The following is a 24,032-nucleotide window of genomic DNA, read 5'->3' as shown; positions in this document are numbered from 1 at the left end:
TCTCGGCAGAAAGAGAAGAGGAATTATAGGAAGTAACAGAGATTGCAAAAAAGGAAAATAGAGTTGAAATAGGAAAAATATGTACCTGGAAAACTGAGAAAGTAAATGAAGAAATAGAAAGCTGAAACGTTAGTATAAATTTATTCTGTTTTGTACCATAAATAAATAAATAAATCATTCAGTACAAGCCCAAAAGAGGGAGATGAACTAGGAATTCTGAAACATGAAACTGGTAAATAATAAGGAAATGGAGAAAGGGAAGCTGTGGAGACTGAGTACAAACCTCTCTCTTATAAGCTTTTACATGGATGCTTACACCTACTGCTCACGCTCATAACAAAACATCTGCAGAAACATCAGCAGGGATCACCACATGCATTTGTGAGGTTCTGCCCAGTCCCTCAGCAGGGTAACAGAAAGCGTACTGCTGCAGCTCCGTGGTAGTAAACAAAATTGTTTTGTCTTGTTTTTAGAGCAGCTTCTGAATGATTAGATGAGCAACAACAGTACTGTGGGGGAAAGAGGGAGGGGTGGACCTTTTCCTTTTGACAATTAGATGTGAGCTATTGAAAGCTGCTTTCATGGATGAATGCATAGAGAACTAAGGACATATGGTAACTGATTTGCCTGATGAGGTTATTGTATACCATAATTTCGCTCTCACTTACAGACGAGGCAGGCCTATCACGGGAGTTGCACTTCACAGTTGTTTGAATTCTCTGCCAAATACCTTCAGAAGCTCAGAAGTCTGAAGAGGACCTCAAGCAGGGTGCAGACAAAGCTAGTGGGGCAGGAGTAACGGAGCTAATCAGAAAATACCAATCTGGGCACTTCATAGTTACATAGGGTCTGATTTTCAGGCAGCTTAGACTCTGTGGATTCCAGCGGGAGTCCTGAGTACTCAGCTGCTCTCAAAATCAGGCCTAAGAGCATGGGGGATTTGAGGGTTGGTTTGTTTGCGTCGTCCTGCTCTGGCTGGCTTCTTCTGGGGCAATGACGACCTCCAGCGGGCAATCTCGTGAATTACAGCAGTATTTTATACGTGGAATGAGCTGTGCTGTCTCGAACTGCAGTTAGAGAGTAAAATCCTGCAAGAGAAAACAGCTTTTTCAAGACATGTTCTGTGCTGTACTGAATGGCTCGTGACTTTGTGTTGTTCTCCTGATTACTGCAATGCCTAAAGGTGTTTTTCAGTTCCCTCTCTTGGTAAGGAGATTTGCTCTTTGGGGAAGTTGACAACAGCACCTCAGTGTGATTAACAGTCAACTGAGTGGTCACTTCCAGGAAGGGTTTTGTTTATTTTTGTCTTGTTTTGTTCTAAATCTGTGAGTCCCTGATCTTTCTGGTCGTGTTAAGGCTTCCTGACAGCCTTGGCTTTCTATGAAATCCCTGCCACTTCAGGATTTTCCCTCAGCTGTATTTGTGTCGCGTGCTTTTATAGGCTTGCCCCAGTGCTTGGTACAGGCCTGGGGCAGGAAAAAACAGCTGAAGTTGGACTGATTAGGTATTTATGACATAAACTATCAGAAGCAGAAACAAAGGAATAAACACAGGAAAGGCCACGTCGTCTCGTGGAGCTGGGGAAAGTGCCGGCCACTTATGATTTCGTTGTGTGGGCAGCAGGTATGGGCTGCCAGCCGCTGCTAGGTGACTGCACACTGCCCGCTTTATAAAGTAGTTTATTTCCTCGGGTACCTAACCGGGGGACAGAGGAGCCTTTAGAGTGTCAGGCATGTGCTTGGGTACTTCAACCCCTGCCTCAGCACAGCGGGAGGAGCCGCGGCCCCAGGGCCTGGCAGCAGCAGGAGCCCCACCTGAAAGAGGCTGAGGGGCCCCTCACGGCATGGCCGCCAGTGCTGCAACGTGACGTCACGATTTGACGTCACATTCTGGCATCACGATCTGACGTCACGCCCCCTTCGGCCGACCGGCCTTCTCCCCCCCAGCCAGGCGCAGGCCACGCCCCCTCCTCCATCACCGCGCTCGGCCCCCCGCCCGTGATTGGCCCTCCCTCGCATTGGCCCGCCTCCCGCCTCGAGGCTCCTCCCCCGCCCCCGCCCTGCACCTCCCTCCCCCGCCCTCTCCCCCTCGCACCCCCGTCCCCTCACGGCGCTTTTATCCAATCAGAACCGAGAACCCCTTGAGCGACACTTCCCCCGCCCAACGAGGCGCGGCGTTGGCGGGGCGGAGCCCCTCCCTCCGGCGGCCGCCTGAAGGCACCGGGGGCTCCCCGACACCGCCCCCCCTCCCGGCACCCCCTGACCCCTCAGCGGCCGCGGGGCTGAGGCCGGGCCGCGGCGTCTCGGGGGGCGGCTGCCCGGGCCCCTGGGTGCCCCCACGGCTCGGAGCGGGCCGGCGGAGCCCCCTCCTCGGGCCTGCGGGCCGCGCCCCGCCGCCACCGCCCCCCTTCCTCCTCCTCCTCCTCCTCCTCCTCCTCGTCGTCGTCGTCTCGGCGGCCTCCGCCCGATGCTGGCCGCGCAGCCGGGGCTCGGCGCGGCGCCGTGAGGCGGCTCCCTCCCCTCCTTCGTCCCCCGCCGCCACCGCCGCCATGTCCGGCGTGGTGCGCACCCTCAGCCGCTGCCTGCTGCCCGCCGAGGCCCCGGGCCGAGGCCCGGAGCAGGCGCGGAGGGAGGGCAAGGAGCGGAGCCGCGATGCGGAGCGGGAGGCGAGGCGGCGGAGCCGGGAGATCGACGCGATGCTGGCCCGCGAGAGGCGGGCGGTGAGGCGCCTCGTCAAGATCCTGCTGCTGGGGGCCGGCGAGAGCGGCAAGTCCACCTTCCTCAAGCAGATGCGGATCATCCACGGCCGCGAGTTCGACCAGAAGGCGCTGCTCGAGTTCCGGGCCACCATCTACGAGAACATCCTCAAGGTGAGGGGCTTGGCGGGGAGCCGGGGCCCGCCGCACGCCCAGGGGCAGGTGCCTGGCGAGGCGGTGCCCTTTGTGTGCCCGCGGGGAGCGGCTCCGGGCTCGCCCTCCCCGGGTCTCGCCGAAAAGGAGTCGGGGGAAAAGTTTGGCTGCGAACGGGGAGCGGGAGAAGCTTTGTGGGAACGCGGGGGAAAGAGGAGATAGGTGTGGCCTGCCTTCTGGAAAGCGCATTAGGAGAGCATCCTCCAGGAGCTGGAGGAGCTTCAGGATTTGGAGGAGCGAGGAGGGGTTTCTGTGCTGTGCACCCCGGGGTGAGACGAGAAATGGTCCCCGTGCGTGTGCTGCGGCTAAAAGTGGCTGTGGTTCGTCTTTAGGCGTTGGGGAACATAGGTCATTAAAGCTGGGTGCTGCGGGATGCTATCGAGCATAGCTCAGACATTGAAATAACTTAGTTCTGGTGCCTTTGCAAAAAGGTTGTTGTTCGGCGCTTGTGCAGGCTCCTGGTGCTGGCAGTATGTTTCTTTAGTGACTGGGGAACGTAAAGGCTACTGGTAGAGCTTGCAAGTTGAGCCCTTGGTCTTCAGACAATGAAGGAAAATTATCCCTGACAACTACTGTTTCCTTCTGGGGAACAAACTTTGATGCCCGGTTCAGGAAGAAGTGGTTGTGTTTCAGAATATCATTGAAGATGCGCGAATACATTACTTATGAATATGACTCTCTTAATCGTCGTAATCTCTCTAAAAGATTAGAGACAGCTACTTTCCTGCTGATGTTTTTTGTAGGACTGGCTCCATTCTTATATGGACAAGGATTTGTGAGGCTCTGTGATACCTCATAGAAAACTTGAGTGAAGGGAGCTGTGTAAGTTAAGGATAACAAGAGTTACTTCTGAATTTTCAGATTTGTTTTGAATCGAAGCTTATATACCCTTAATAAGTGCATGCACACACAGTGATTCTTGGTTTTTAAGAATTCCAGTATTCCGTCAAGAACCTTTAACTTCTGTTAGTGAACCAGGACATTGTTGGCTAATTTTCTTTTCCTTTACTTTTTTAGTCCATTTTTAGAGCATGCTGGTTATTACATGAGCACGTTACATGTGTTACAGGCCCATTAACTGCAAGGAAGTTGAAGTTGAGAAGCTTTTCTTTCATTTAATTTAGGCCAAAAAAAAGGGTCGTTACAAATTTTTTATTTGTATACCTAGAAGCAAGGATTCTTATCTTAGGGGATGATGCTTATTTTGGCACTGTCAGTGGTATATTTAGTGGTACTGCTATTTTAAAGTAGTAACAGAAGCTTTTAAGGAAGAGATTTGTAGAAACAACAACTTGATGAGACTTTATTCTTTAGGTTACAGAAGCAACACTAGTTATGGTTAAAATATTGTAATATTTTATGTATAAAGAAGGTATAGAGCTTTCAGCAGTAGAACTTACTATGCTTAAGACAGGAAAGCGTCTCCATCATCTTGGGGAAGCTGAGTTACACACTTGAAGCACTTGTCTGCTGGATGGCTTTGGGCAAATCTATGGAATCCAGGTCCTCGAGGTAGCTGGCTGGTGTTCTGATTTCAAGACCAGTAGTTACAGCACTTAATGGAGCGTTGTCAGCTGAACACCTTTTTTAAGCCTCCCAATCATCAAAGTAAAACATGGAAGTATTATTGAAGGGAGATAATAGGGTTTAATGAATGCCCTTTTGGCCTTGCAGATTGTAATTTGGGAGTGTTAGGGTATGGTACCCTTGTAGGTACAGGTACAGTGTCCGTTGAACTTCTTTTTTGTTTCTCTGGATGACGGATGGCTCTTGTGTAAGAATACAGTTTATATTTCACCCACAGTTTTGGGGAATGGCTCGGGAATAGCTGCTACGGAAGGAGCACGCAGAAGGAAAGAGCAAACAGAGGAAACGAAATGTTTTCTGATGGGAAGGTCTGAGACTGGAGGGGGGAGAAGGCAGTAGATGTTCTGTTTGCTTCTTGCCCATTGGAAAGAAACCTGATAACACCTTGAAATTCTGCTGTAATCATCAGGAAGAAGTCAAGTACCAAGACAGACTTAGGGGACTCTTAAAACAGTGATGTTGTCAGGGAAATTTAGTTTAGTGTAACACTTTCTTGCATTACAGTTCTGTGGAAAACCATAAAATGTTTCAAGTAAACTAATTTTGCTTCTCGGACAATGTAAATTGTCAAGTGAATCTGATTGCTGTTCTTTCTATAGCAGTGTTTAGACTACAAGTTATTTCCCGTGTTTCAGGAAGTTCAGACTCGAATGATCATCCATTAACACTATGTGGAGCGGAGATCACTGTGTAGCTAACTTACAAGAAAGGGTTTAAGATCAATTTTTATAACACGATGCGTGGACGACACAAAATGTAAATGATCGTGTAGAATAGCATATAAATCTGTTGGACGTTGTGGAGTACAGCTGCAGCAACCTTACCCCTTGTTCCATTCAGTTCTCAGCGTCGTCAAGTAATGGTTCTGTTAAGCTCCTACAACGCTGAGATCTGAGATAGAAATGCAGTGTAAATCTCTGGGATTAAATGGTCAATTTTCGTTTTCCAACCATGACTAAACCTCTGTCTGAAGGAGAGAGGATTACTAGTCTCTCAGCAGTACTTGGTATTTCTAAAGTGCTTATTGCAGTAGTATTTCAGCAGTCTACACAGCTCTTGGAAATTGAAGGAACTGATTGAGCGAACAGAACCCGAAACCTCTCTGGAAATAACGGTGCTAAGTGTGAATTGACGTTAGTGTCAGCTTCGACTTTGAGTTTTCGGCTTTCCTTGCCCTGTTCTCTCCGTTTCTCTTCCCCCCCGCCTTGGGAAACCCTAGTTAGAAACAAACTGCTAAAACAGAGTCAATCCCTGGTACAGAATTTACTTTTCCCTTCAGTACAGGTGATAGTTCAGGGCCTCGCTAGCTTTTTCTGGCGTTTGTGGGGCAGTCTTCAAATACATTAGTTTTGCTTTGGTTTAAGGTAAATAGTCATCGGTTAACTAGGGTTTTGCTTGTTAATCGAGGCTAAGTTTCAAAGTAACTTTTTGGAACTTCTTGGCGATTGAAGTGAAAAGCAGCAGTGTTAATGTCCTGGTATGAGTACACAGGCTTCGTGGCTTCAGCACACCCACCTGGAAGAGGCAGGCGGGTAGGACAGGGCCGTGCTGCAGCGTGAGCTTCAGGACAGCTCTTGGGGGAACGGAGAAACCTGGAAAACCTTTGTGTACCTTAACTCCGAGTCTAAGCAACGTCTGGTGGCGTTACGTGAGCGTTTTGACACCTTCTAGCTATAACTGGAGGGGTGATCTCTTGATACCTTTCAAAATAGAAGGGGTGGCCTTGCTCTGCTCTATTTGCTTCCTCTGATAACAATTAAAGAGCTTAGGGACTTGATGAATCATGGCTCTGATGTTCCTTGTCTAAATGTTTTTTTTTGTTTCAAGTATGAGAATAGCATGCTGCGTGAAGAAACCCAGCTCAGCTGCGTAAGAAAATAATTAATCTACGAGCACCAGAGTGGTGCTTGCAGCAGCATGTTTGGGAGATCTCAATCTGAAGGGAGGAAAAAAAATTGGTTTTTAAAAGCCTCAAGTATGATCTGTTGATATTTTTGGTAGCAGTATTTTCTATGTTGAGATTGCAACGGCCAGCTCAAAGTTTCAGTACATCTATGAGCGTTTTCTTGGTGTCTGTGGCCTGAGTTGGGCCGGCTGACTGCAGAGCTGGGAGCCTGGCCTTGCAGAGGGAAGGACTGCTCAGGAAGTGATGTGTAACTGCTTGTGGGCTCTGACGGGGGGGAGGAACAACCAAAGGTCTCAAACATGCACACTCCCTGAGGATATATCTTCGGGACTTTTGGATGTAGTTACAATACATGTGGGCATACCTGAGAGCATTTCTCCCCAGTGGTTTGAGTGTCCGTAAGTAACAATAAAGCTGGCAAAACGCATAGCCTGTGCTGAAGTCCATTTCAAGAACTTTGGACGTCTGAGCGGGTACTGAAACCCAGACTGCTGCTGCTCCGTTGTTTCAGGTACCCTCTGCCTTGAATGGGCTTCCGTTGTGTTCGTCGGGTCTAAGCAGAAGTAAACTTTTAATGAGTTACCACATATAATAGCTGGTTGGCAACTTGCTGGTTTCAGTCGAGTACACGTTCTGGGAAGTGGGAAGAGTATTCCCAAATTTAGATGAGCTGCACTGTGGGTGACCAAATTACCTAGTCACTTACAATGCAAACCTGGTTCTTCGAACAGCCTGCAGACGCAGGGGGACCGAGGTCTTTCTGTTACGTGAGTTCTTGCTATCTGCTGAATTGACTCCAAATTTCGCTGGGTTTCTGTTGAAATGAATTTGGTAACCTGTTAGGTGGTAATGACACGCAGTCTGTTGGTTGGAGCCTGCCTACACTTTAGCCGTTTGTCACAGGTCGGCGTCCGTCAAATTTCCACTGGGATGGCTTCCTTTGAGAGGAATGTGAAGGAGAACGCTCGGGAGGAGCTGTGGCTAATCAGGAGCTTTTCTATTAAATCTAACGTACAAGTGCTAAAGCTCCGTGTTAGAACTGGTATTTAAATCTGATTATCTATGCTCTGTGCTTTGACTCTTTGGTGGTTATTTTAATACGAAAAACAATACTCACAAAAACATGAGGGAAAATAAACACGCCAAACTTCTGAGTCGTCTTGGTCTTTTTGTTCCAGTTTCATTTGATCAATGAAACACTTGGTAATTTCCACTTGATGTGGATGTTGTCTTAAATCTAGATTCCCTCACATCTGGTGGTCTCTTCGTGTTTTAAGGGTGTCTCTTGGTTGAGCTAGGAGAGAGCAATCTCTTCCCCATGGTGGACAGTGGAAGAGGGATAATGGTCTGTAGTAAGTGATAAATATTAATTGTTGCTCCAAAACAGAGCCTGCAGTGCTCTTGTGATGTAGTCATTAGTCTCGCAGAACATGAGTTAGTCCCTGGAGACTGGAGACACGTACTTTGATGTTTTCCAGACAAAACTTTAGTCACTTGAGTGACTAAATCTGGGAGCGTGCATTACATTCAGTTGTTTCGGTACAGATATATTTTTATAATCCGCTTGGAAACAGTATTGGCAAAGAAATCACCAGATTCTGCTACTAGAAGTGTGTACTAGAAAAGAAAATTTCAGAGCAAAAGCAAACTAGCAGACGTTATTTTAAGAAGTTCAATGCAAATCACAGAAAGAGGAAAAGCCACGAGCATAAGCCATGGGCTGCAGGGTTGCCAAATGAGTTTCCTTCACTTGTGTGTGTCTTTGCCTCATCATGGGGCTGGGGACAACGAATCCTGTCCTAGGTGGAGACCCCTGGAGCTGCAGGTGCTGCTTCAGCCCCACTGAAGGCATGAGCTAGGTACAAGGGTGATAGTCTCAGGAAAAGGAGCAACCCGGTAATGTAACTCTGGGAGCACTAACTTGGAACTTTTTTCAAGGTCCTGCATTAGTCATCACCTCCGAGGTAAATTGCTCACTACTTGGTGCCTAGCTGCAAGTAAAGCTTGCATCAAGAGGACTTTTTTTTTTCTTCTGCATTTATCGTCATTTTGCTGGATTTACTGGAAGACAAGGACTCTTTTCAGAGCTGCCAGACGAGCAGACATCGCTGCTGCTCCCAGCTCAGAGATTCAGTGGCTAATCCAAATGCTTCTTAATGTTTGCGTTCCCGTGGACCGAGTAAATGACTCCTTCCCTTTGTTCAGGTTTTTATTTGTGTGTTGGGCTGGAAGGTAGGTCACCTTCGCTGCCTACCCTGCTCTCACCAGGGTGGGATTGGGATATGGGAACGCTGAAAAAGCACACGCAACTGCTGAGCCTTCTGCTGACCAACTGGTGCTGCTTCCTCCCCTGCCTTGTGTCTGTGATGAGGCTTTAGTTGGTGTTTGGTTTGTGGGCTCCAAAAAATGACAAAGCCATCAAACAGGAGAGGGTGGAGCCATGCTGCCAGGAGGGACGCCCCTCCTGGTGGTACCTAATTGTTGGGGGGGCTGCTCAGTGATACGGCGCCTCATCCTGAAGGGCACTGGGTTCTTTGCTGCTGCTTGGATATCAAGTTCCAAGGGCATAGATCAAATAAACACACCGTTAATGCCTTCATGATAGCATGCTGTATGAATCTGATTGTCTTGCAGTTAACTTTGTTAGCAGTAGATCTCCTTCCTCCCAGTGTTCCAGGCGGCATTAAAAAAAAAAGTGTGTGTGAGTATATTTGGGAACACTGACACTTGTGTTGTTCAAACTTGTATTTGAAAATGTCTTCTTTTAGAACGTAAAGAATTATTTTCTAAAAACGCACACAGGCTACATTTTATCATCTCTGTTTGCCAGTAAGAGCTGCTGCTGCTGAAAAAGCCAGCCCCATCTAGGGCTGCGAGGTTGAGCCTTCTTCTCTCGTGCTGGCACCAGCGGTCCCGAAGCTGTTGCAGTTTTTTGGTCCTGCCTTCCAGTCCAGCTGGCCCCGGCTCACCCAGCTGCATCGTGTCGTGCCGTTCCCCTGGCACCGGGGCACAGCAGAAATACCTTACCAAGGTGGGAGCGCTCCCTTCGGCGTTAGCTCAGCTCTATATTGGTCTCTGTGAGTTGTGATCCCCAAACATTGCCAGTTTCTTGTCAACAACGAGGAAAAACACGCAGCAGGAAACACGTTTCAATCTCCCTGTTGCCTGCAGTGCTAAAGCCATAGGAAGACAGCGCTGCCTGCTAGCTGTGATTTGGAGTCTCCTGATAAAACACTAGGCGATGATCAGCGTTTCTCCTGTGACAACCATTTCTGTAAGTGATAGAGTTGCTGGGCATCTGGGGCTTTGGTGTGAGGTTGGACAGTGTAAAAAAAAAAAAAAACAAAAAAGCTTGAAAACAAGCATCTGCTGCAGGATTTTGTGTGTAACAGTTCTGTGCTGTGTGTCAGCTCATACACAGCTGTAGTTCGATACGGGGATTTGGGGACAACTCCGTGTAGAAGGCTTTTCTGGCTATTTTTGTATGTTATGTCTAGACCCTTGACTACAATACCCAGTTCTCTTGAGTCACTTCACTGTCGCTTTGGGCACGGACCAACCTGCCCTTGCTTACGAGTGCCCCCAAGCCCACAGCTTGTGCTCACTCAGCCTGTGGGTTGGCCCCTCTGGCAGCAGGTGGGGGATTCCTAGGGAGCTTTCAAGTGCTGGAACAGGTGAATAACCTAAAACACAGCATTTGTGTTTTAAGAAGTAATAACTACTGAGATAAGATATTCTTAAATCCAGCTGCTTCTCAAATACTGCAGTGCTTCTTTTCAAGCATTGGCAAGCATCACTGGCTTCAAGTGAAGTTAGCCAGTGATAACTTTTCTAATAACTCCCCCAAAGTAGTTGAATTATTGTTGAAAAATGCAAAACAACCCTGATTTTTTTTCAAAGCACTTTCAGAAGTGAAGGAGGCAAAATATATTTTAACCAGCCCTAATAACGAGCATTTGTGGAAATGCTCATAAAACCTTCGTGCTGGTGAGGAGCAAACGTTCTGCTGAGCGCCTGACAGCTGTGCTCCGTCAGCCCAAGGATCCAGCGCTTTGTCTCTGTGAAAGGGGAAAAGAATGGGTACAAGAACAGGGCAATGTGATATTTTGGTGTGCTCTTCCAGTTACTGGCAGCCTTGGGTTTCGGAAACTTCTTGAGCCAGGAGTCGCATCTGGAATGTAACTGAGTAGTCCTTCTTGGAGCTCTCTTCTGTCAATTTGTCTTGGTTGCTTTCTGAGTCCGTGTGTTCTTTTGGCCAGCATCCTCTGTAACTGTGTTAGTCTCACTCTGGGCTAGGTAGGAGAAAACCCTTCTTGTAGCCAAACCTAGCAGTGCTGCTGTGCCAGGAGTACTTGTGTACTGGGGGGTGGTGGAATAATCTATATTCCCTTTCTCTAAGTAGTTTGCAATTTCTGTAGATTTCTGATGTGTCATACCTTAGTTATCTTTTCTTTCAAAGCTGTAGGTTTCTATATCTGTTTAGTGTCTCCTTCAATGTAAGATAATTCATGACACAGATCACAGCACACTTCTGTTGCACTTTTTTGGTTCCACCCTCTCTCCGTTCAGGTTGTGTGTGTGCTGGGGTTCGTACAGTGACTTGTACGTGTTAAAAATCACTAGGAGAGGCGTAGGACAGAGAACTTTGCTATTTCTTACCTGGTGTTTCCGGTGTGCAGCTGTTTTGCCTTTTTTAATGCTTGACAGTATCCTCACCTGTGAATTTGTATTCTTTGCACCTGTGCTTCGTCTGTGTCCTGCTTTGCAGCACAAAAGCTTTAGATCAGCTGAGCTCTTCAGAAGTTTTTTTTCATATCAAGAGTTTGCTTTTTTTCTGTATGCCAGTTTAGAAAAATATTACAGAAACAGGCAATATTCAGTCTTCTGAATGAAAAAGTGAATTGTTAATTTCTTAAAGAGTAGAAAATGAGAAAAATGTTCGGTGTTGGGAAGCCTTACTGTGAAATGGTTACTGCAGTTAAAGGGTGTTACCTTTGTGGCCAGAACTCGGGAGGAAGGGTTGCACATGCAATGGGACTTGCTATTTTTAATTTTTACTGATGAGTCCAAATTGAGTTTTGACAAACATACTTTAATAATGTATTATGCTATTTTAAGATAGATACAAAATCCAGGTATTTTAAGTAAATTCCGTTTTCTAAGCGAAATGTTTACTTGTAGGCATCACCAGCATGTATAAGCTGTTCAGCAGTTTTATCTAGAGAAGAGTGGCTGGCTGGCTCCCATGAGTGTGTTTTCTTTTTGAGGAAAGAGGTATAGAAATCTTTCCAGAAGGAGGGAGCATGTCCTATGGCAACTTGTGCTGTGGATTACTGGGGCAAGGATTATCCAGTGCTTGTTGTGGCAGCAAAAGAGCAGTGTTACTCTGAAATGAGAGAATAGCCGTATGAGATCTAATTTTGGAGACTTGTTTGTCCTCGTTTTTGTGACATCTGCTTGTAGCATTCCTCATTTTGTGAGGATGCAGAAACACTTGGTTTAGACTTGCTGTACTGGGGCACTTTGCTGAGTCACGTTTTTAACTGCTAAGAGTTGGGGGGAAGAAACCCTGGCCGTTCTTCTTACATCAAGCTTCTGCTTGTGATGCATTTTAGGTATAAATGTCAAAGCTGATGTGTTCTGTAAATTCTGATTTTGAGAGGTGCTTTCCTGTGGATATCCACAGCATTCCTCCTACCCCATTTCCTATTTCTGATGCTCTTCACTCAGTGTTTAAGATCGTCCTTCTGTGTGTTTCTGTAGGCGTCTGTTTGTCAGTGCTGATGGCTCTGCCTCTGGTTGCCAGTTGGTCCCAGCTCTGTCCCTGTACATGACTCAGTGGCAATCGTTCCCCCCTCTAAAACAGTCGGAGGAAGATGCTGAATGCCCTCGTGGGTAACCATGTGGTTTATGCACAGCATAGGGTCTGTGGGATCCAGGTTTAGTTCCTTCTCCTGCCTCAGGGAGATTCAAACCTGCATTGCCAAGGAGCTGCAGCCAGCAGATAAGTGACTATTCTGGGACCAGCGCAGTCTCTACATCCTTGATTGAAATTCTGCTCTGTGGTTTTCTCTAAACAAATGATGAAACTTTCCTTAACAGCCTCTCGCGATCCTGCACATCCCCGGTGGGAGCAGTAAAATGCAAAGCGACAGTATGGGGAAAGGCGTCGAGTCTCAAGTCCAAATGCTGCTTCATCGTAGTGGGAACTCAGTGATCCTGCCGTCTCTCACTTGAGATGCTTTTAGGGGACTGCGGTAGCTGTGAGATGGTGAAGAGTTAAATCCATCTGGATGCTGGAAGATGGAAAAGCTGCTGCTGAGCCGGGCGGTGGCTGCGGGAGCTGGAGCCGGGGCAGGTGAAAGGTCGGAGCCGGCTGAGCCCTGCATGTGGACGGAGCCCCAGTTAACTGTTTCTGTCCATGAACATGACTTCTGGCACAGAAACAAACGTGGCATTAAGCATCTAGAAATAGCAGTGTGCCATCAGCCCTGCTAACCACAAAGTTTTGGAAAAAATTCCTTGTGAAATTCTCATCTGAGGGCAGGGGGGACTGCACCCGGACGGAGCTCAGTGCAAGTGATCGGTTTGCAAAAGCATCTCAAGTCATGAGATGGAGTGCGGGCATCTGCAGTTCAAAGGGAACCTTGCAAGTGGTGCATTTTCCTTCTGGCTTGCGGTTGTTGACACTGTTCAAATAAAGCAAATCTCAGGACTGTGCTAATAAAGTGATAAACTCTAACTAGGAATGAGAGTGGGCTTTTGGTCTGTCCAGCAGAGTTACTAAATAGTTACTTATGTCTGGAACTTAAACCGGCAGCTTGTAAATACGTTCAATTTTAGTCTTTTCATGGTATTGTCAAGATCTGTTCTCTACTTTATAAAAAGAAAGTAACAATCACTAGAGAACCAAATATTTACATTTTTGGGAGACTGCACTTCAGGAACACTTGCACAGTGACAAGCAAGATGCTTCATTTTGTGTTCTTGTTCTGTGACACTCAAACTTAAGTTGCTTCTCACTTCCCTTTCCAATCTTAATTTCCATTGGAGAAGTTACTGTTCGTGTTGTGTGGGGCTGTTAAAGGACTGGAGACATGAAAGGTTCAAGTGTTGACAAAACATACTTGCCATCTTGGTAGCTTGAAGTATACAAAAAAGAAGCGGTCCCATGATGCAAAGGTTCGTGTGCATAGCTGTGGAAACAAAGCTTCAGTTTTAGTTTTTATTTTTGTTTTCATAAACTGTTAAACCAAAAGATCAGCACAGTAAGCAGTTGTTTAGTACAACACGCAGATCTTACTTGTGAATTAGATAGTGCTTGAGATGCGAAGCCATTAACAGATTTATCCAGTTTTAAAGTGATTCTTACTCTTAAGAAATAAGCATCGCCCATCTGAAGCCAATAAGCACAGGGGTGGTTAGATTCGAGGCTGAAGTTTCAAAGTTATTTAACCTCGTGTGTTGGGCCCATTGCCACGAATAAGAAGTTAAGTTTCTGTAAAAATGGCAAAACGTGCAATTGAGTGGTCTCAGTAATCCTGAGTTAAATTTGAGAACTGGGTCACCTTCCTTCAATTTTTTTATTTCCCCCCCCCCTCAGAATTGGGATATCAAAACGTATCTGTCGTGACTTATCAAACGTGTGGCAAGCTGGAAAAGTTAGCTGGTGCTGATGGAAAACTGCTGCTGCTTTACTCAGCCTAGCAGCTTGAAACCCCTCCAGAGTCTCCAGCTTCCTTGCCGCTAGGCTTTCCTACTGGAAGGAACTGCTTGGATGAAGGTCTCTCAACAGAAGATGTTTATTTACAGTAAATTTTCAATAAGTCTGTCAAGTTGGATAGATGTATTTTCTTGTGTTTTATAGCATCCAAGTAGATTGTGTCAAAACCATGCTTTACAGCAACGTGCTTCTAGGATCTTGCTAGCTTGGTATGGTGCTCTGTTTCTGTAAGTGTTCAAAACCATGTTAGTGAGGATCATAAGTTAGTTCCCAGGCACTTTTTTTGTGCATTTGGAGCTTGCTTTTATTTTTAATCTGTTGGTAATAGCCTTTGTTCTGCTGCTAATATTTTTTCCCACCTGAAGAAATACGTTGTGGCTAGGCTGCTTATACCAGCAAGCTCTTTCTGTCTTATTTCTGGTGGAGATGTTCCAATAAACGATGTTTGATTCCATCCTGAGTTCAGGCTCACGTTCAGAGTTCTGAGTTCAGAGTAACGTCTTTTAAAAAAAAAAAAAAAAAAAGACCTGAATTTCAAGCACCTCTGAGTCCTTGTTCTTTTATACACTTCAATCTCTTTTTCACCGACTTTATCTGACCCTTTCTTTAGGGCTGCAGGGTTCTGGTTGATGCACGGGACAAACTGGGGATCCCTTGGCAGTACACGGAGAATGAGAAGCATGGGATGTTTTTGATGGCTTTTGAAAACAAAGCTGGAATGCCCATAGAGCCTGCCACATTCCAGCTGTACGTACCTGCACTGGGCGCCCTGTGGAGGGATTCGGGAATCAAGGAAGCCTTCAGCCGTCGGAGCGAGTATCAGCTGGTGAGTACCACCGTTTTTGTGGTGGGAGGGGGGAAAAATGTTCCCTGCTGTATAAATATCTCCTCAGTCGAAAGATCACTCGCTACGTGCAAGATTTAGCCATCATATGAGCCGTTTGTAGTTATGCTGTAAATGTGAACACTTCAGCAGCAGGAACAAGTGGTAATTGGAGCCAAACTTGAAAAACTACATGGCAGTAAGAGGGAGTGGAAAAGTGCATGACTGGATAAACTGGAAGAGCAAGAGGAACCAAAAAAGGCAGGAATTGGTTGAACTAAAAATATTTTAGCAGCTCAGTAGTTCTGTTCATAGTAGGTCACTGATGAAGGCACACTTAATTTGTAACTTTCCAGTCCTGCCAGCTTGCACTATATTGATACTGGCAAACTATTCCTGCATGCAGATCTTTTGAAGTGAATGCAACACCCATTCCGGCTGCTGCTATTTGGCTGTTTCTTTTCATCCTGACGTCTGCAAGTGAAATTTGGATAAGCAACTGGAAGATGACAGTGAGCTTTAAAAATGTGCTATCTTCCTTGCTTTCTTGTTACTAGATTTTCGTGCTCTAGCACCAGACTAACTGCACTTCTGGTGTGGAATATGTTTCTAGCAGCTGTTCATAATGCACTCTTTTTTCTTTCTCTGTGCGAGTTGGAAATGTTTTTTCTTGTTTTCCACTTCCTTGTTCAGTGAAGCAAGGTACGGATCCATGCAACTTACTATCCCTGTAACTAGTTCTTAGAAGATGACAGGGGATGATTTCCTAATTTTTCAAATAAATGATTTGTGATTCTAGAATATTGATTATGGTTTAATCTGCAGGTAGAATTCTTTGTTTCAGGTATTCTGACCACAGACTGAATTTAGCTATGCTTAAAAACAGCTGAAGGTGAAATTCTTCATACCTGAATATGTTATGAATGTTTAATTAGAAGAGTTGGGTTAGAAACCTGAATTGTTATAGACTTAGACTTAAACTCTTACAAAGGAACTGGATGTAACCGTGGATATTTCTGTGAGAAACTCCCAGTGAAAGTCTGTTTTTTCATGCTACTACTTTACACGGATTTTGTAGTGTTTAATAGGGTAGTTAAACTCATGCTACAGAGCTTAGATAGTCATCTGTCTCTGCTACTAAGATGCCTGTTTGAGTCTTGCTGTTGTGTATCTTTGATATCTGTCTGAAGTATCTTGAGAATAGCTAAAGAATAAATAAAATGACTAGGTAAAATTGTCACAGGATGGTAGTAAAAATTTCATTTCCTTAGGCTAAAAATGTTAACAAATTGCATGTTACAGCACTGGGAATGGGGGAAGGATAGATTGTTTCATAATTCCTAGCATCTGTAGAAACAGACTAAGCCTTTGCTGTTCTGCACTGTTCAAATGTGGAATAAAAAGATGGTTCGTGCCACGGGGGACTTGCATTTAACATGAGACAACTACTAAGAGAATCCAGTATAATGAGCAGTAATTGCATCAGCAGCCTATTAAAAATCTTACTTTTTCTTGGAAACGCTGTGATCAAGCAAGGGTTTCGTTTTTAAGGGGAAATGCAGATTAGGATCATGTGGGAGGTTCGTCCCTATGCCAGTTCAAATTAAAATTACATCAAACTGGGGGGGGCGGAGGGGGGTCCAGTTTGCTGAATAAATAGCATTCCTGTCTAGTAGGCCTACCTTTGCATTCTCTTGCGTTGAGAGCAGGATTAAACAGGAAATATCTAAAAATAAAAATGCCCCACAAAAACAGAGCATACAGGCATGGAAGTGATCATTTAACGTGCTGTCATCTTCAGCATCACGGTATAATTCTATCGTGTCTCTCTTTGGACAGCATTCAGGTAACCTGCTTAATGCTACTAGTGCGACTGAAACTGCTGCAGCACCCGCACTGCTAACTTGTCGATAATGCAGAGATAGTGTGCTACCAAAAATGCTGTTCATAACCCAGTCCTGTTGGGTTAAAAAAAAAAAAAAAAAAGATGCTTATTGCAGTAAAGTTTGGTAAATGTAATTGTTCTCAAGGATACAAGTGCCAGTTTTAGATTGCTCCCTAAACAAATTCTTGAGACCTTAATAACTTGAACCTGTTTCTATTCCTTCTAGTTTCAGCAGAAGTCCAATTGCCCAAGTACACGAGGATTAGAAGTGGTACAGTTTCTTTAAAAAAAATAAATAAAAAGCTGAAAACTACCAAACTTTTTACAGAAAGCAGATAGTTTAAGGAGCTGCCATATTTATAATTGCATATAGTATGTATAAACCCATACCTTAATTTAGTTTAAGCCCTCCCTGGATACCGACTCATGTAAATAAATAGAAGCCAGATTTAGTCGACTCAGAGAAAATCATTCTATTCTGAACTGATTTTAACTAAGGCTAAAGAGAATCTCTGTATCAGCACTCCCTTTCTTATTTAGAGTAAGCTACTGAATGGAATATGCTTGGTTTGAACTGAATTTATTATCCTTATCCTAGTTTTAAAATAAACTCAAGTTTAAAGCTTTAAATTGCTGTAATTTTTCTGGATGTTTCTGGATGATGTTCGCAGTCACGACCTTGCTCGGCACTCGTGTTTTCTTCTCCCATGTCTTACAGTCAACTGAGCACCAGCCTGTTTTATTTTTGTTAATACTTTGCCTTCAGTAGTTCCTCCTCCAGTCAATGCTGCCCTGACTTCTAAGCCAGAGGATTACGTTGGTCTGCTTTTGAACTCTTTTCCCAGGAAGTTGCGTAACTTTGCTTAAAAATAAAACATGGTTGGTTAACTACAGCTGAGAACTGGGGCGTACAGGTGTCCTCCTATGGTCTGTAACACTGAGCGTAATGACTGACTCAGCAGGAGAAAACCTGTTGAAAGAAAATGGCTCTGACCAGAACGTCGTACAATCTGAAAGCTTCTTCTCTGGGATTGCAGAAGCTGCCTCTGGGCATTTGAGTGTTTTCTGCTTCATATCCAGTGCCTAGAAGTGCTGGCTGTAAATCCCTGTCTGGGTCTTTGAGCCTTTCAGAAATGAGTGGGTGGATTCTACAATAGCAGGGTGCTTTTTTGCTTTTTTTTCCCTTCACTGTCTTTCTTAAAGCAGACTAACCAATTTCACTTTCTTTTCACAAACATCAGCCTCTCGTGCTTCCCCCCTGCCCCAGCCTGTCCCCACCGCCCCAAGTTCCTCTGTTCCTTGTATGCAAGCCAAGTAGTTTGGGGACAAAAGCTTCATTGTATGGTTGGTTACATTGTCACGTCTCTGTCCTCTGTTTTTAACTACTAGAATAGGAATTCCTTTGTAATCAGTATGTGATTCTTCTCTCTTCTCCCTCGTTTTCATTATCCTACCCCATTTTCTGTCTGTATGTTAGAAAGGAATACATTTATCATGTGTCTGAAAATGTCCTGTAACATTTGCTCTTTTGAGGTTGCCGGTGGTGGTTTGGGCAACTGGGTGTCAGTTCTTCCTTGCCAGCAGGTGGAGACAAATTCTATTTTGAGTGGTTCCCTCATAGGAAGGGGCTTGAGATTACAATTATGTTTTAGCTGAAAGGGAGGGAGTTTCTTCACTTTGAGCCTAATAACAAGTATTTGGGTATACATAGGTGTCCAGGTGCATGTATTAAAATAAACTGAAAGCTTTCTTACACCCCTAAACAATGCAAGTTCCTTCTAGCAGTAAAATGTGAAGACCAAGGCCAATGTAGGAATCTCTTTGGTCAGTCGGGTTTTGTTTTGTTTTGTTTTTCCCTTCCCATGACTTCAGTGGGAGAACGTGAGAAGCCATTCACTTTTGTTTAAATGTGTCCAGAACAAGCATAAAAACTGACGGGAGGTCAGCTACTTTTAGGACCGCTTGTGACACTGCGTACTTTCTGTCAGTATGGATAAAGATGGGCTAAATAGGACTTGTCGTGCAAGAAAGTGGTACTTTCGTCATGGTCAAAAATAGCAGCATGTTGTGTGCGAGCACTATTACAGAGCTCATGACAACTATGAGCAGATTTGAAAAGGCAATCATCTGCCCTTCATTGATTTGTTAAAGTAAAATTGACGTTCTTTTAGCAGATTGTTTTTTTTAAACATGCATACTGTTTATGTACATCCTAAACACTGGAAGTCAAAGCAGTATCTTTATTTCAATTATTCTTGCTCTCTCCTTTCAAAATACCAAGTCTTTCTAGCCTGTTACTATATATTTGAAGAGTTCTTGAACTTCTCCTGTTGTACAGCGTATCTCTTCAGGGTTGATAGGACTATTTACTCTGAACTTCAAAGACCATTTGCCTGTCAAGGTGACTGTGCCCATTTATTCACGTGTCGCCAGACTCATTTCTGACTGGAGTTTACAGATGCCCATCCTTCACGCAGAACAGAGCACATGGCCTTGCTGTGAAAGACATCTGGTTTAATGCAGTTATCCTTAAAATGCAGGATATATAGATGATCCATCACTATAGTATCAATTTAAATTTAATAATTATTGATGTTCTCTACACTTGTGAAACAATTTCTAACGTTTAGTAGGTCCTTTTAAAAGTCAGCATAAATGGGAAGTAGTGGTTCCTGAGAGGGATGTAAGGGGCTTGCAAATATAGATGAAAACTTACTACTGTGTCCGTAGTTATTTTTAGATCTCTGCTCAGGGAATTGTATGGAACACTTCCAGTAATACTTCAAATGCTAGGAGCCTCTGAAGCCTTGGATGTGGGAAGACTCTGGAAAATGCTTTAAAGACCCTTTCTGTATTGATTCTCCGTTTTCCGGGTGTTTTGGGGTGTGGGTTTTTGGGGGGGGGGAATATTTATAATGGGGTGTGAGTCACTCCCCTGTGAGTTAACTGTTTTTTTCTTCAAGCAGATCCTTGAAATAAATGGAGGTAGCTAAATTATGCCTGGCAGAACAGATAGCATGTTGGAAATGTTACACAGTGATCAGCCTGCCCCTTGCATTAGTATAGTTGTGTTCAAATTTTGTAAGGATCTGATGGCTTCAAAGCCTTGTAGGCAGCCAGCTGTGTGTTTTGGGCAGTATGGAGGTGAGGAACTGGTCTCTCACATTAGTTCTTGATGCAAAGCAGACAAACTGCTCCCTAAACGGCCTACTTTTGGCACAGACATTCTGGGCATTGCAGTAATGCAAGGTGATCAGGAGTTGGGCTGTATACCAGCATATGGGGGTTGTGGGAGCCTTTGCTGCTTCCATAAGCTAAGCGAACTGAAAGGTTGGGCAGTGAAACAGTACTTGCTTGACATGGGAATTAAGTGACTTCTAAGGTGACATACTAAATGAAATCTGTGAGAGAGGTCTCTGGTTTGTTCAAATACTTCAGTGGAGATTCCTTGAATCCTTAATTTAAACATTTGCTACTGATCATCTATCTTTAAGATGCAAGGGAAGAGTTCAATGGGCTTTAAAAGTGTTTCTAAACATTTTGTTGTTCATTCAACATGCGTGCTGCAGCACTGAAATGCAGAACTTGCATCTGGTATTGACTTAATGCACTTACTAAGAACTCATTGGGAAATAAATACCGAGCGTTAAATCAGCTTCAGCTTGTACAATTGACCATAATACAAACGTAAGCTATTTGTTTTGCAAATCACTGTTACGCTGGCAGGAACCTCATGAAGATTAAGTGCAGTTCTGCACCTGGGGAGGAACAACCCCATGCAAAAATATATGCTGAGGGCCACCCAGCTGGAAAGCAACTCTGTGAGGAAGTACCCTGTGGTCCAAGTTGAATGTGAGCCAAAAGTGTGCCCTTGCAGCATTGAAGGCTAACGGTATCCTGGGTGGCATTGGGCAAAGCACTGCCAACAGGTCAAGGAAGTGATTTTTTCCCCTGTATCCAGCACTGGTGAGGCCACACCTGGAGTGCTGGGTCCAGTTCAGTGCTCCATAGTATGAAAGATGCTCGGGGCTACTGCAGAGAGTCTGATGAAGGGCTGTGAAGATGATGAAGAGTTTGGAGCACCTCTCCCATGAGGAAAGAAGGAGAGGAGTGAAGGCTCAAGAGGAGTCTTACCCATGTACTTAAACACCCGAAGGGAGGATGCAAAGATGACAGCCAGGCAACAGTGGTCCTCAGCAACAGGACAAAATCCAGTGGGCACAAACTGAAGCACAGGCGGTTCCATCTGAACATCTGGAAGCGTTTCTTTGCAGTGAGGGTGACTGAGCACAGGTTTCCTGGGGAGGTTGTGAGTCTCCCTTCTTAGAGAGACTCGAAAGGCATCTGGGGGCATGGTCCTGGGCACCCTGCTCTAGATGGCCCAGCCTGAGCAGGGGGATGGACCAGCTAGCCTCCAGAGGTCCCTTCTGACCTCAGCTATTCTTTGATTCCTTGAGTATAAGCTTACGCAGGAAGTTATGAATGTTCCTTATTGTGTAAGGATTTTTTGTTGTTTTTTTTTTTTTTTCAGAGCCATGAAACTTGCATATTTCGTCAGTGAGACTTACTGGGGCTTGACCAATGTTGGTGAGATGTACAAAGGAAATAGTCGTGCTGTTCAAAGTGTCAGCGTGGGAAATCTTGTTACCCTTTAATGCATGTAATTAGGACTAAGCAATAACTCTTTGCAAGTTACTTGTGAACTTGTGGGTACTTCTAGTTTGTGGAATTCCTGTGAAACTAAATTATTGCTGAGGAAGGTCTACAGATTTTTTTCTACGTCTGGATGGAACATAGTCACTCAGAACCAGAAAATCGTAAAATACCAATGGACTGGCAGGAGCACAACAAACTAGAAACTCTTTTGCCGTTATTGAGCCTTGATATTTTTTTAATTCCAGTGTTAGTGCTCGAAGTCAATTACATCTGTATTTAACAATGTTAGGTTAAAATATTTTTTTGACAAAGCTGATTGTGAAGCTGAGGTTGGTATAGAGGCCAGTTTCAATATAGCTATTGCTCTTAAGGAGTGATAGTGCTCTAAATTTTCACTTAAATTAGCCACATTTTTGTTGTTATAAAAACAACAGTAAGTTTCTGTTACGTTAGAATTCTGAAACAGGTTTAATCTGACATAAGATGTCACAATGACTTAAAGGATCATTAACTCGCTGACTTTATCTCTGCAACTTGCATAATATCCTGTTTTGAATTCATAGCTGGGTCAATTATGGAGATGTTTCCCTTCAGTTAAATATCGAAGCAAGACTTCATGCCTGTAATGTGGCAATTAAATGCCAGAGGTCCAGATTTAAATTCTTAGTTCTAGTTCTGTCCTCTAATCGCAAGACCTCAATTGTTCATGGTCATGTTATGTAGTTTGACTCATCTTTGTACAGCAAAAGAAGTTAATTGCTTGTTTAAGCACAATACTGCAAAGCATTGTGGTTGGCCTGTAGTAGGAGGGATTAGCTGTTGGAGTCCCTGGCTTCTAATCCTGTCTCTAAAACCAAATAGGAAAAAAAAAAATCAGATCAAAGTCTTAAATAAGAACTGTAAAATAGAAGTGGCATTTTGTTAAAGGAGGTGAGAGTGAGTTGTTATAGCTTGGGCTTTATTAAAATTTGAGAGAACATAAAGCAAAATGCAGCTGGAAGCCTTTGCACAAGATTGTGTGGATATTGGCTGATACTGTATAGTTTGTCAGTTTGCATCTACAGGGGTTAAATGCTCACTCTGCTATTATATTTGCACTAATCTAAAAATAAACGTTAAAATGAGATGCTAGCAGGCCTGCTGCCACCAGCAGAGCTCCTTGAGCAGCGTGCTGTTTGGCTGTACCAGCGCTAGCGAGTCTGGACAGTCCTGGAGACTCAAATTAAGGACTAAGCTGGAGTAAGAGCCAGAGTTGAGGATGCCTTCATAACGTATTGTCTGTCACCTAAACCAAGGAAAGCTTCACTTGATAATGTCAATTTTGGCATAAGTGGCACTGAGCAAGAGGTGAGAAGAACTTACATTTAAAGTAGGCTGGAAGGAAAGGTCATAAATAATTTTATACTTTGAATTCTAGGAAAGTCCGCTTGTACGGTATCTGTTCTTAATGAGAGAAGCCTTTGTCACAAGTAGAACCACCCACAGGAAGCTGTATGATGGGTAAAGCAGTTATTAGCTGTTTTTTAATAGTTTCTGCTATTGGAGAGAAATAACAAGAACCAGAAAGGTCATGAATTGTGACCTTTTCAAAGCAGTGCAAATGGAAAAGCGTTAGAAAATAGCAGTTTATTACATTACCTACCAGAAGTCTCAAGCAAGGATTAAAGCCCTCTGTACTGAATGCTCTGCGGAAAAATAAAAAGATTCCTGCCACTAATTGTCCCCAGCCTTAGGTTATGACAGCATGCAACAGCTAGATGAAATGTAGTTTGCAGGGAACTGGGAGGATAATTTGCAAAGTAACAAGCAGATGATACATAATAAATAAGAATGGATAACAAGAAATTGATACGCCTACCATATGGGAACAGAGACAGATACTGAATAAAATTTAATAGAGAAAGACCTGTGCTACTGACTGTTCGGGTACTCAGCGAATTCCTGCCACTCTACGATTCTTCCATCTTTTTTTTCCCCCCTTTTAAAGGCTGAAAACTTAGAGCAAAATCACCTCTGAAGTCTGTAAAATGTGCAGTGTGTTCGTACACTTCATTACTGCACTGCTGTCTAGATACCAAACGGTTGAAATTTTACACTTCGTGTGGTCCTGCTTTTTACTTTTTTAGGTTCTTGGAGGTGGATTAAAAAGCCTTGTGTTTTTATGGCACTGTGTAAGCCTGTCTGTAGGAGCTTTTGCTTTTGGCCCATGGATGCTAGTTAAACTTGACTGTATTTTTGGTGTGGTTAAGGTGAATGAGAGAAACAACTTCATAGATACAGCTCCCTTGTTGAAAATGCTTTACTATAGTTTGTATCTTGCATTATCATTTGCTATTTTTGTGGTCAAAAAGTTTCTCTTTACTCATCTGTATTTGATTAAGGACAAACTTTTGTTTTTACCTCTTACTGCTTGAGCCAAGTTGGGAACTGCCTGGGTGTCCCAAAAGATTTACAGAATAAGTACTGTACTCATCCTTGCCTGTGTGTGGTAGTGGTTATAATTTGATGTCTTACCTTCAGCAATAGCACTGAAACACAAAATCT

The 24,032-nt window shown here is 44.2% G+C and overlaps 1 protein-coding gene across 1 annotated transcript in view; it reads left to right on the top strand.

Annotated features, from left to right (window-relative positions):
- Window positions 1–2,273: 2,273 nt before the first annotated feature.
- Window positions 2,274–24,032, top strand: part of GNA12 (G protein subunit alpha 12) — a 43,164-nt gene continuing 21,405 nt past the window's right edge. Inside the window, exons 1-2 of the mRNA XM_040574953.1 lie at window positions 2,274–2,869; window positions 14,735–14,950. Coding sequence (XP_040430887.1) covers window positions 2,549–2,869; window positions 14,735–14,950 — 537 coding nt within the window. The 5' untranslated portion in view covers window positions 2,274–2,548. The remainder of the gene's footprint in view (window positions 2,870–14,734; window positions 14,951–24,032) is intronic.

This window comes from Cygnus olor, chromosome 15 (assembly GCF_009769625.2).
Source record: "Cygnus olor isolate bCygOlo1 chromosome 15, bCygOlo1.pri.v2, whole genome shotgun sequence".
Taxonomy (NCBI): Eukaryota; Metazoa; Chordata; class Aves; order Anseriformes; family Anatidae; genus Cygnus; species Cygnus olor.
Note: the sequence above shows the minus strand (reverse complement) of the source record. Positions and strands in the feature narration are given on the sequence as shown.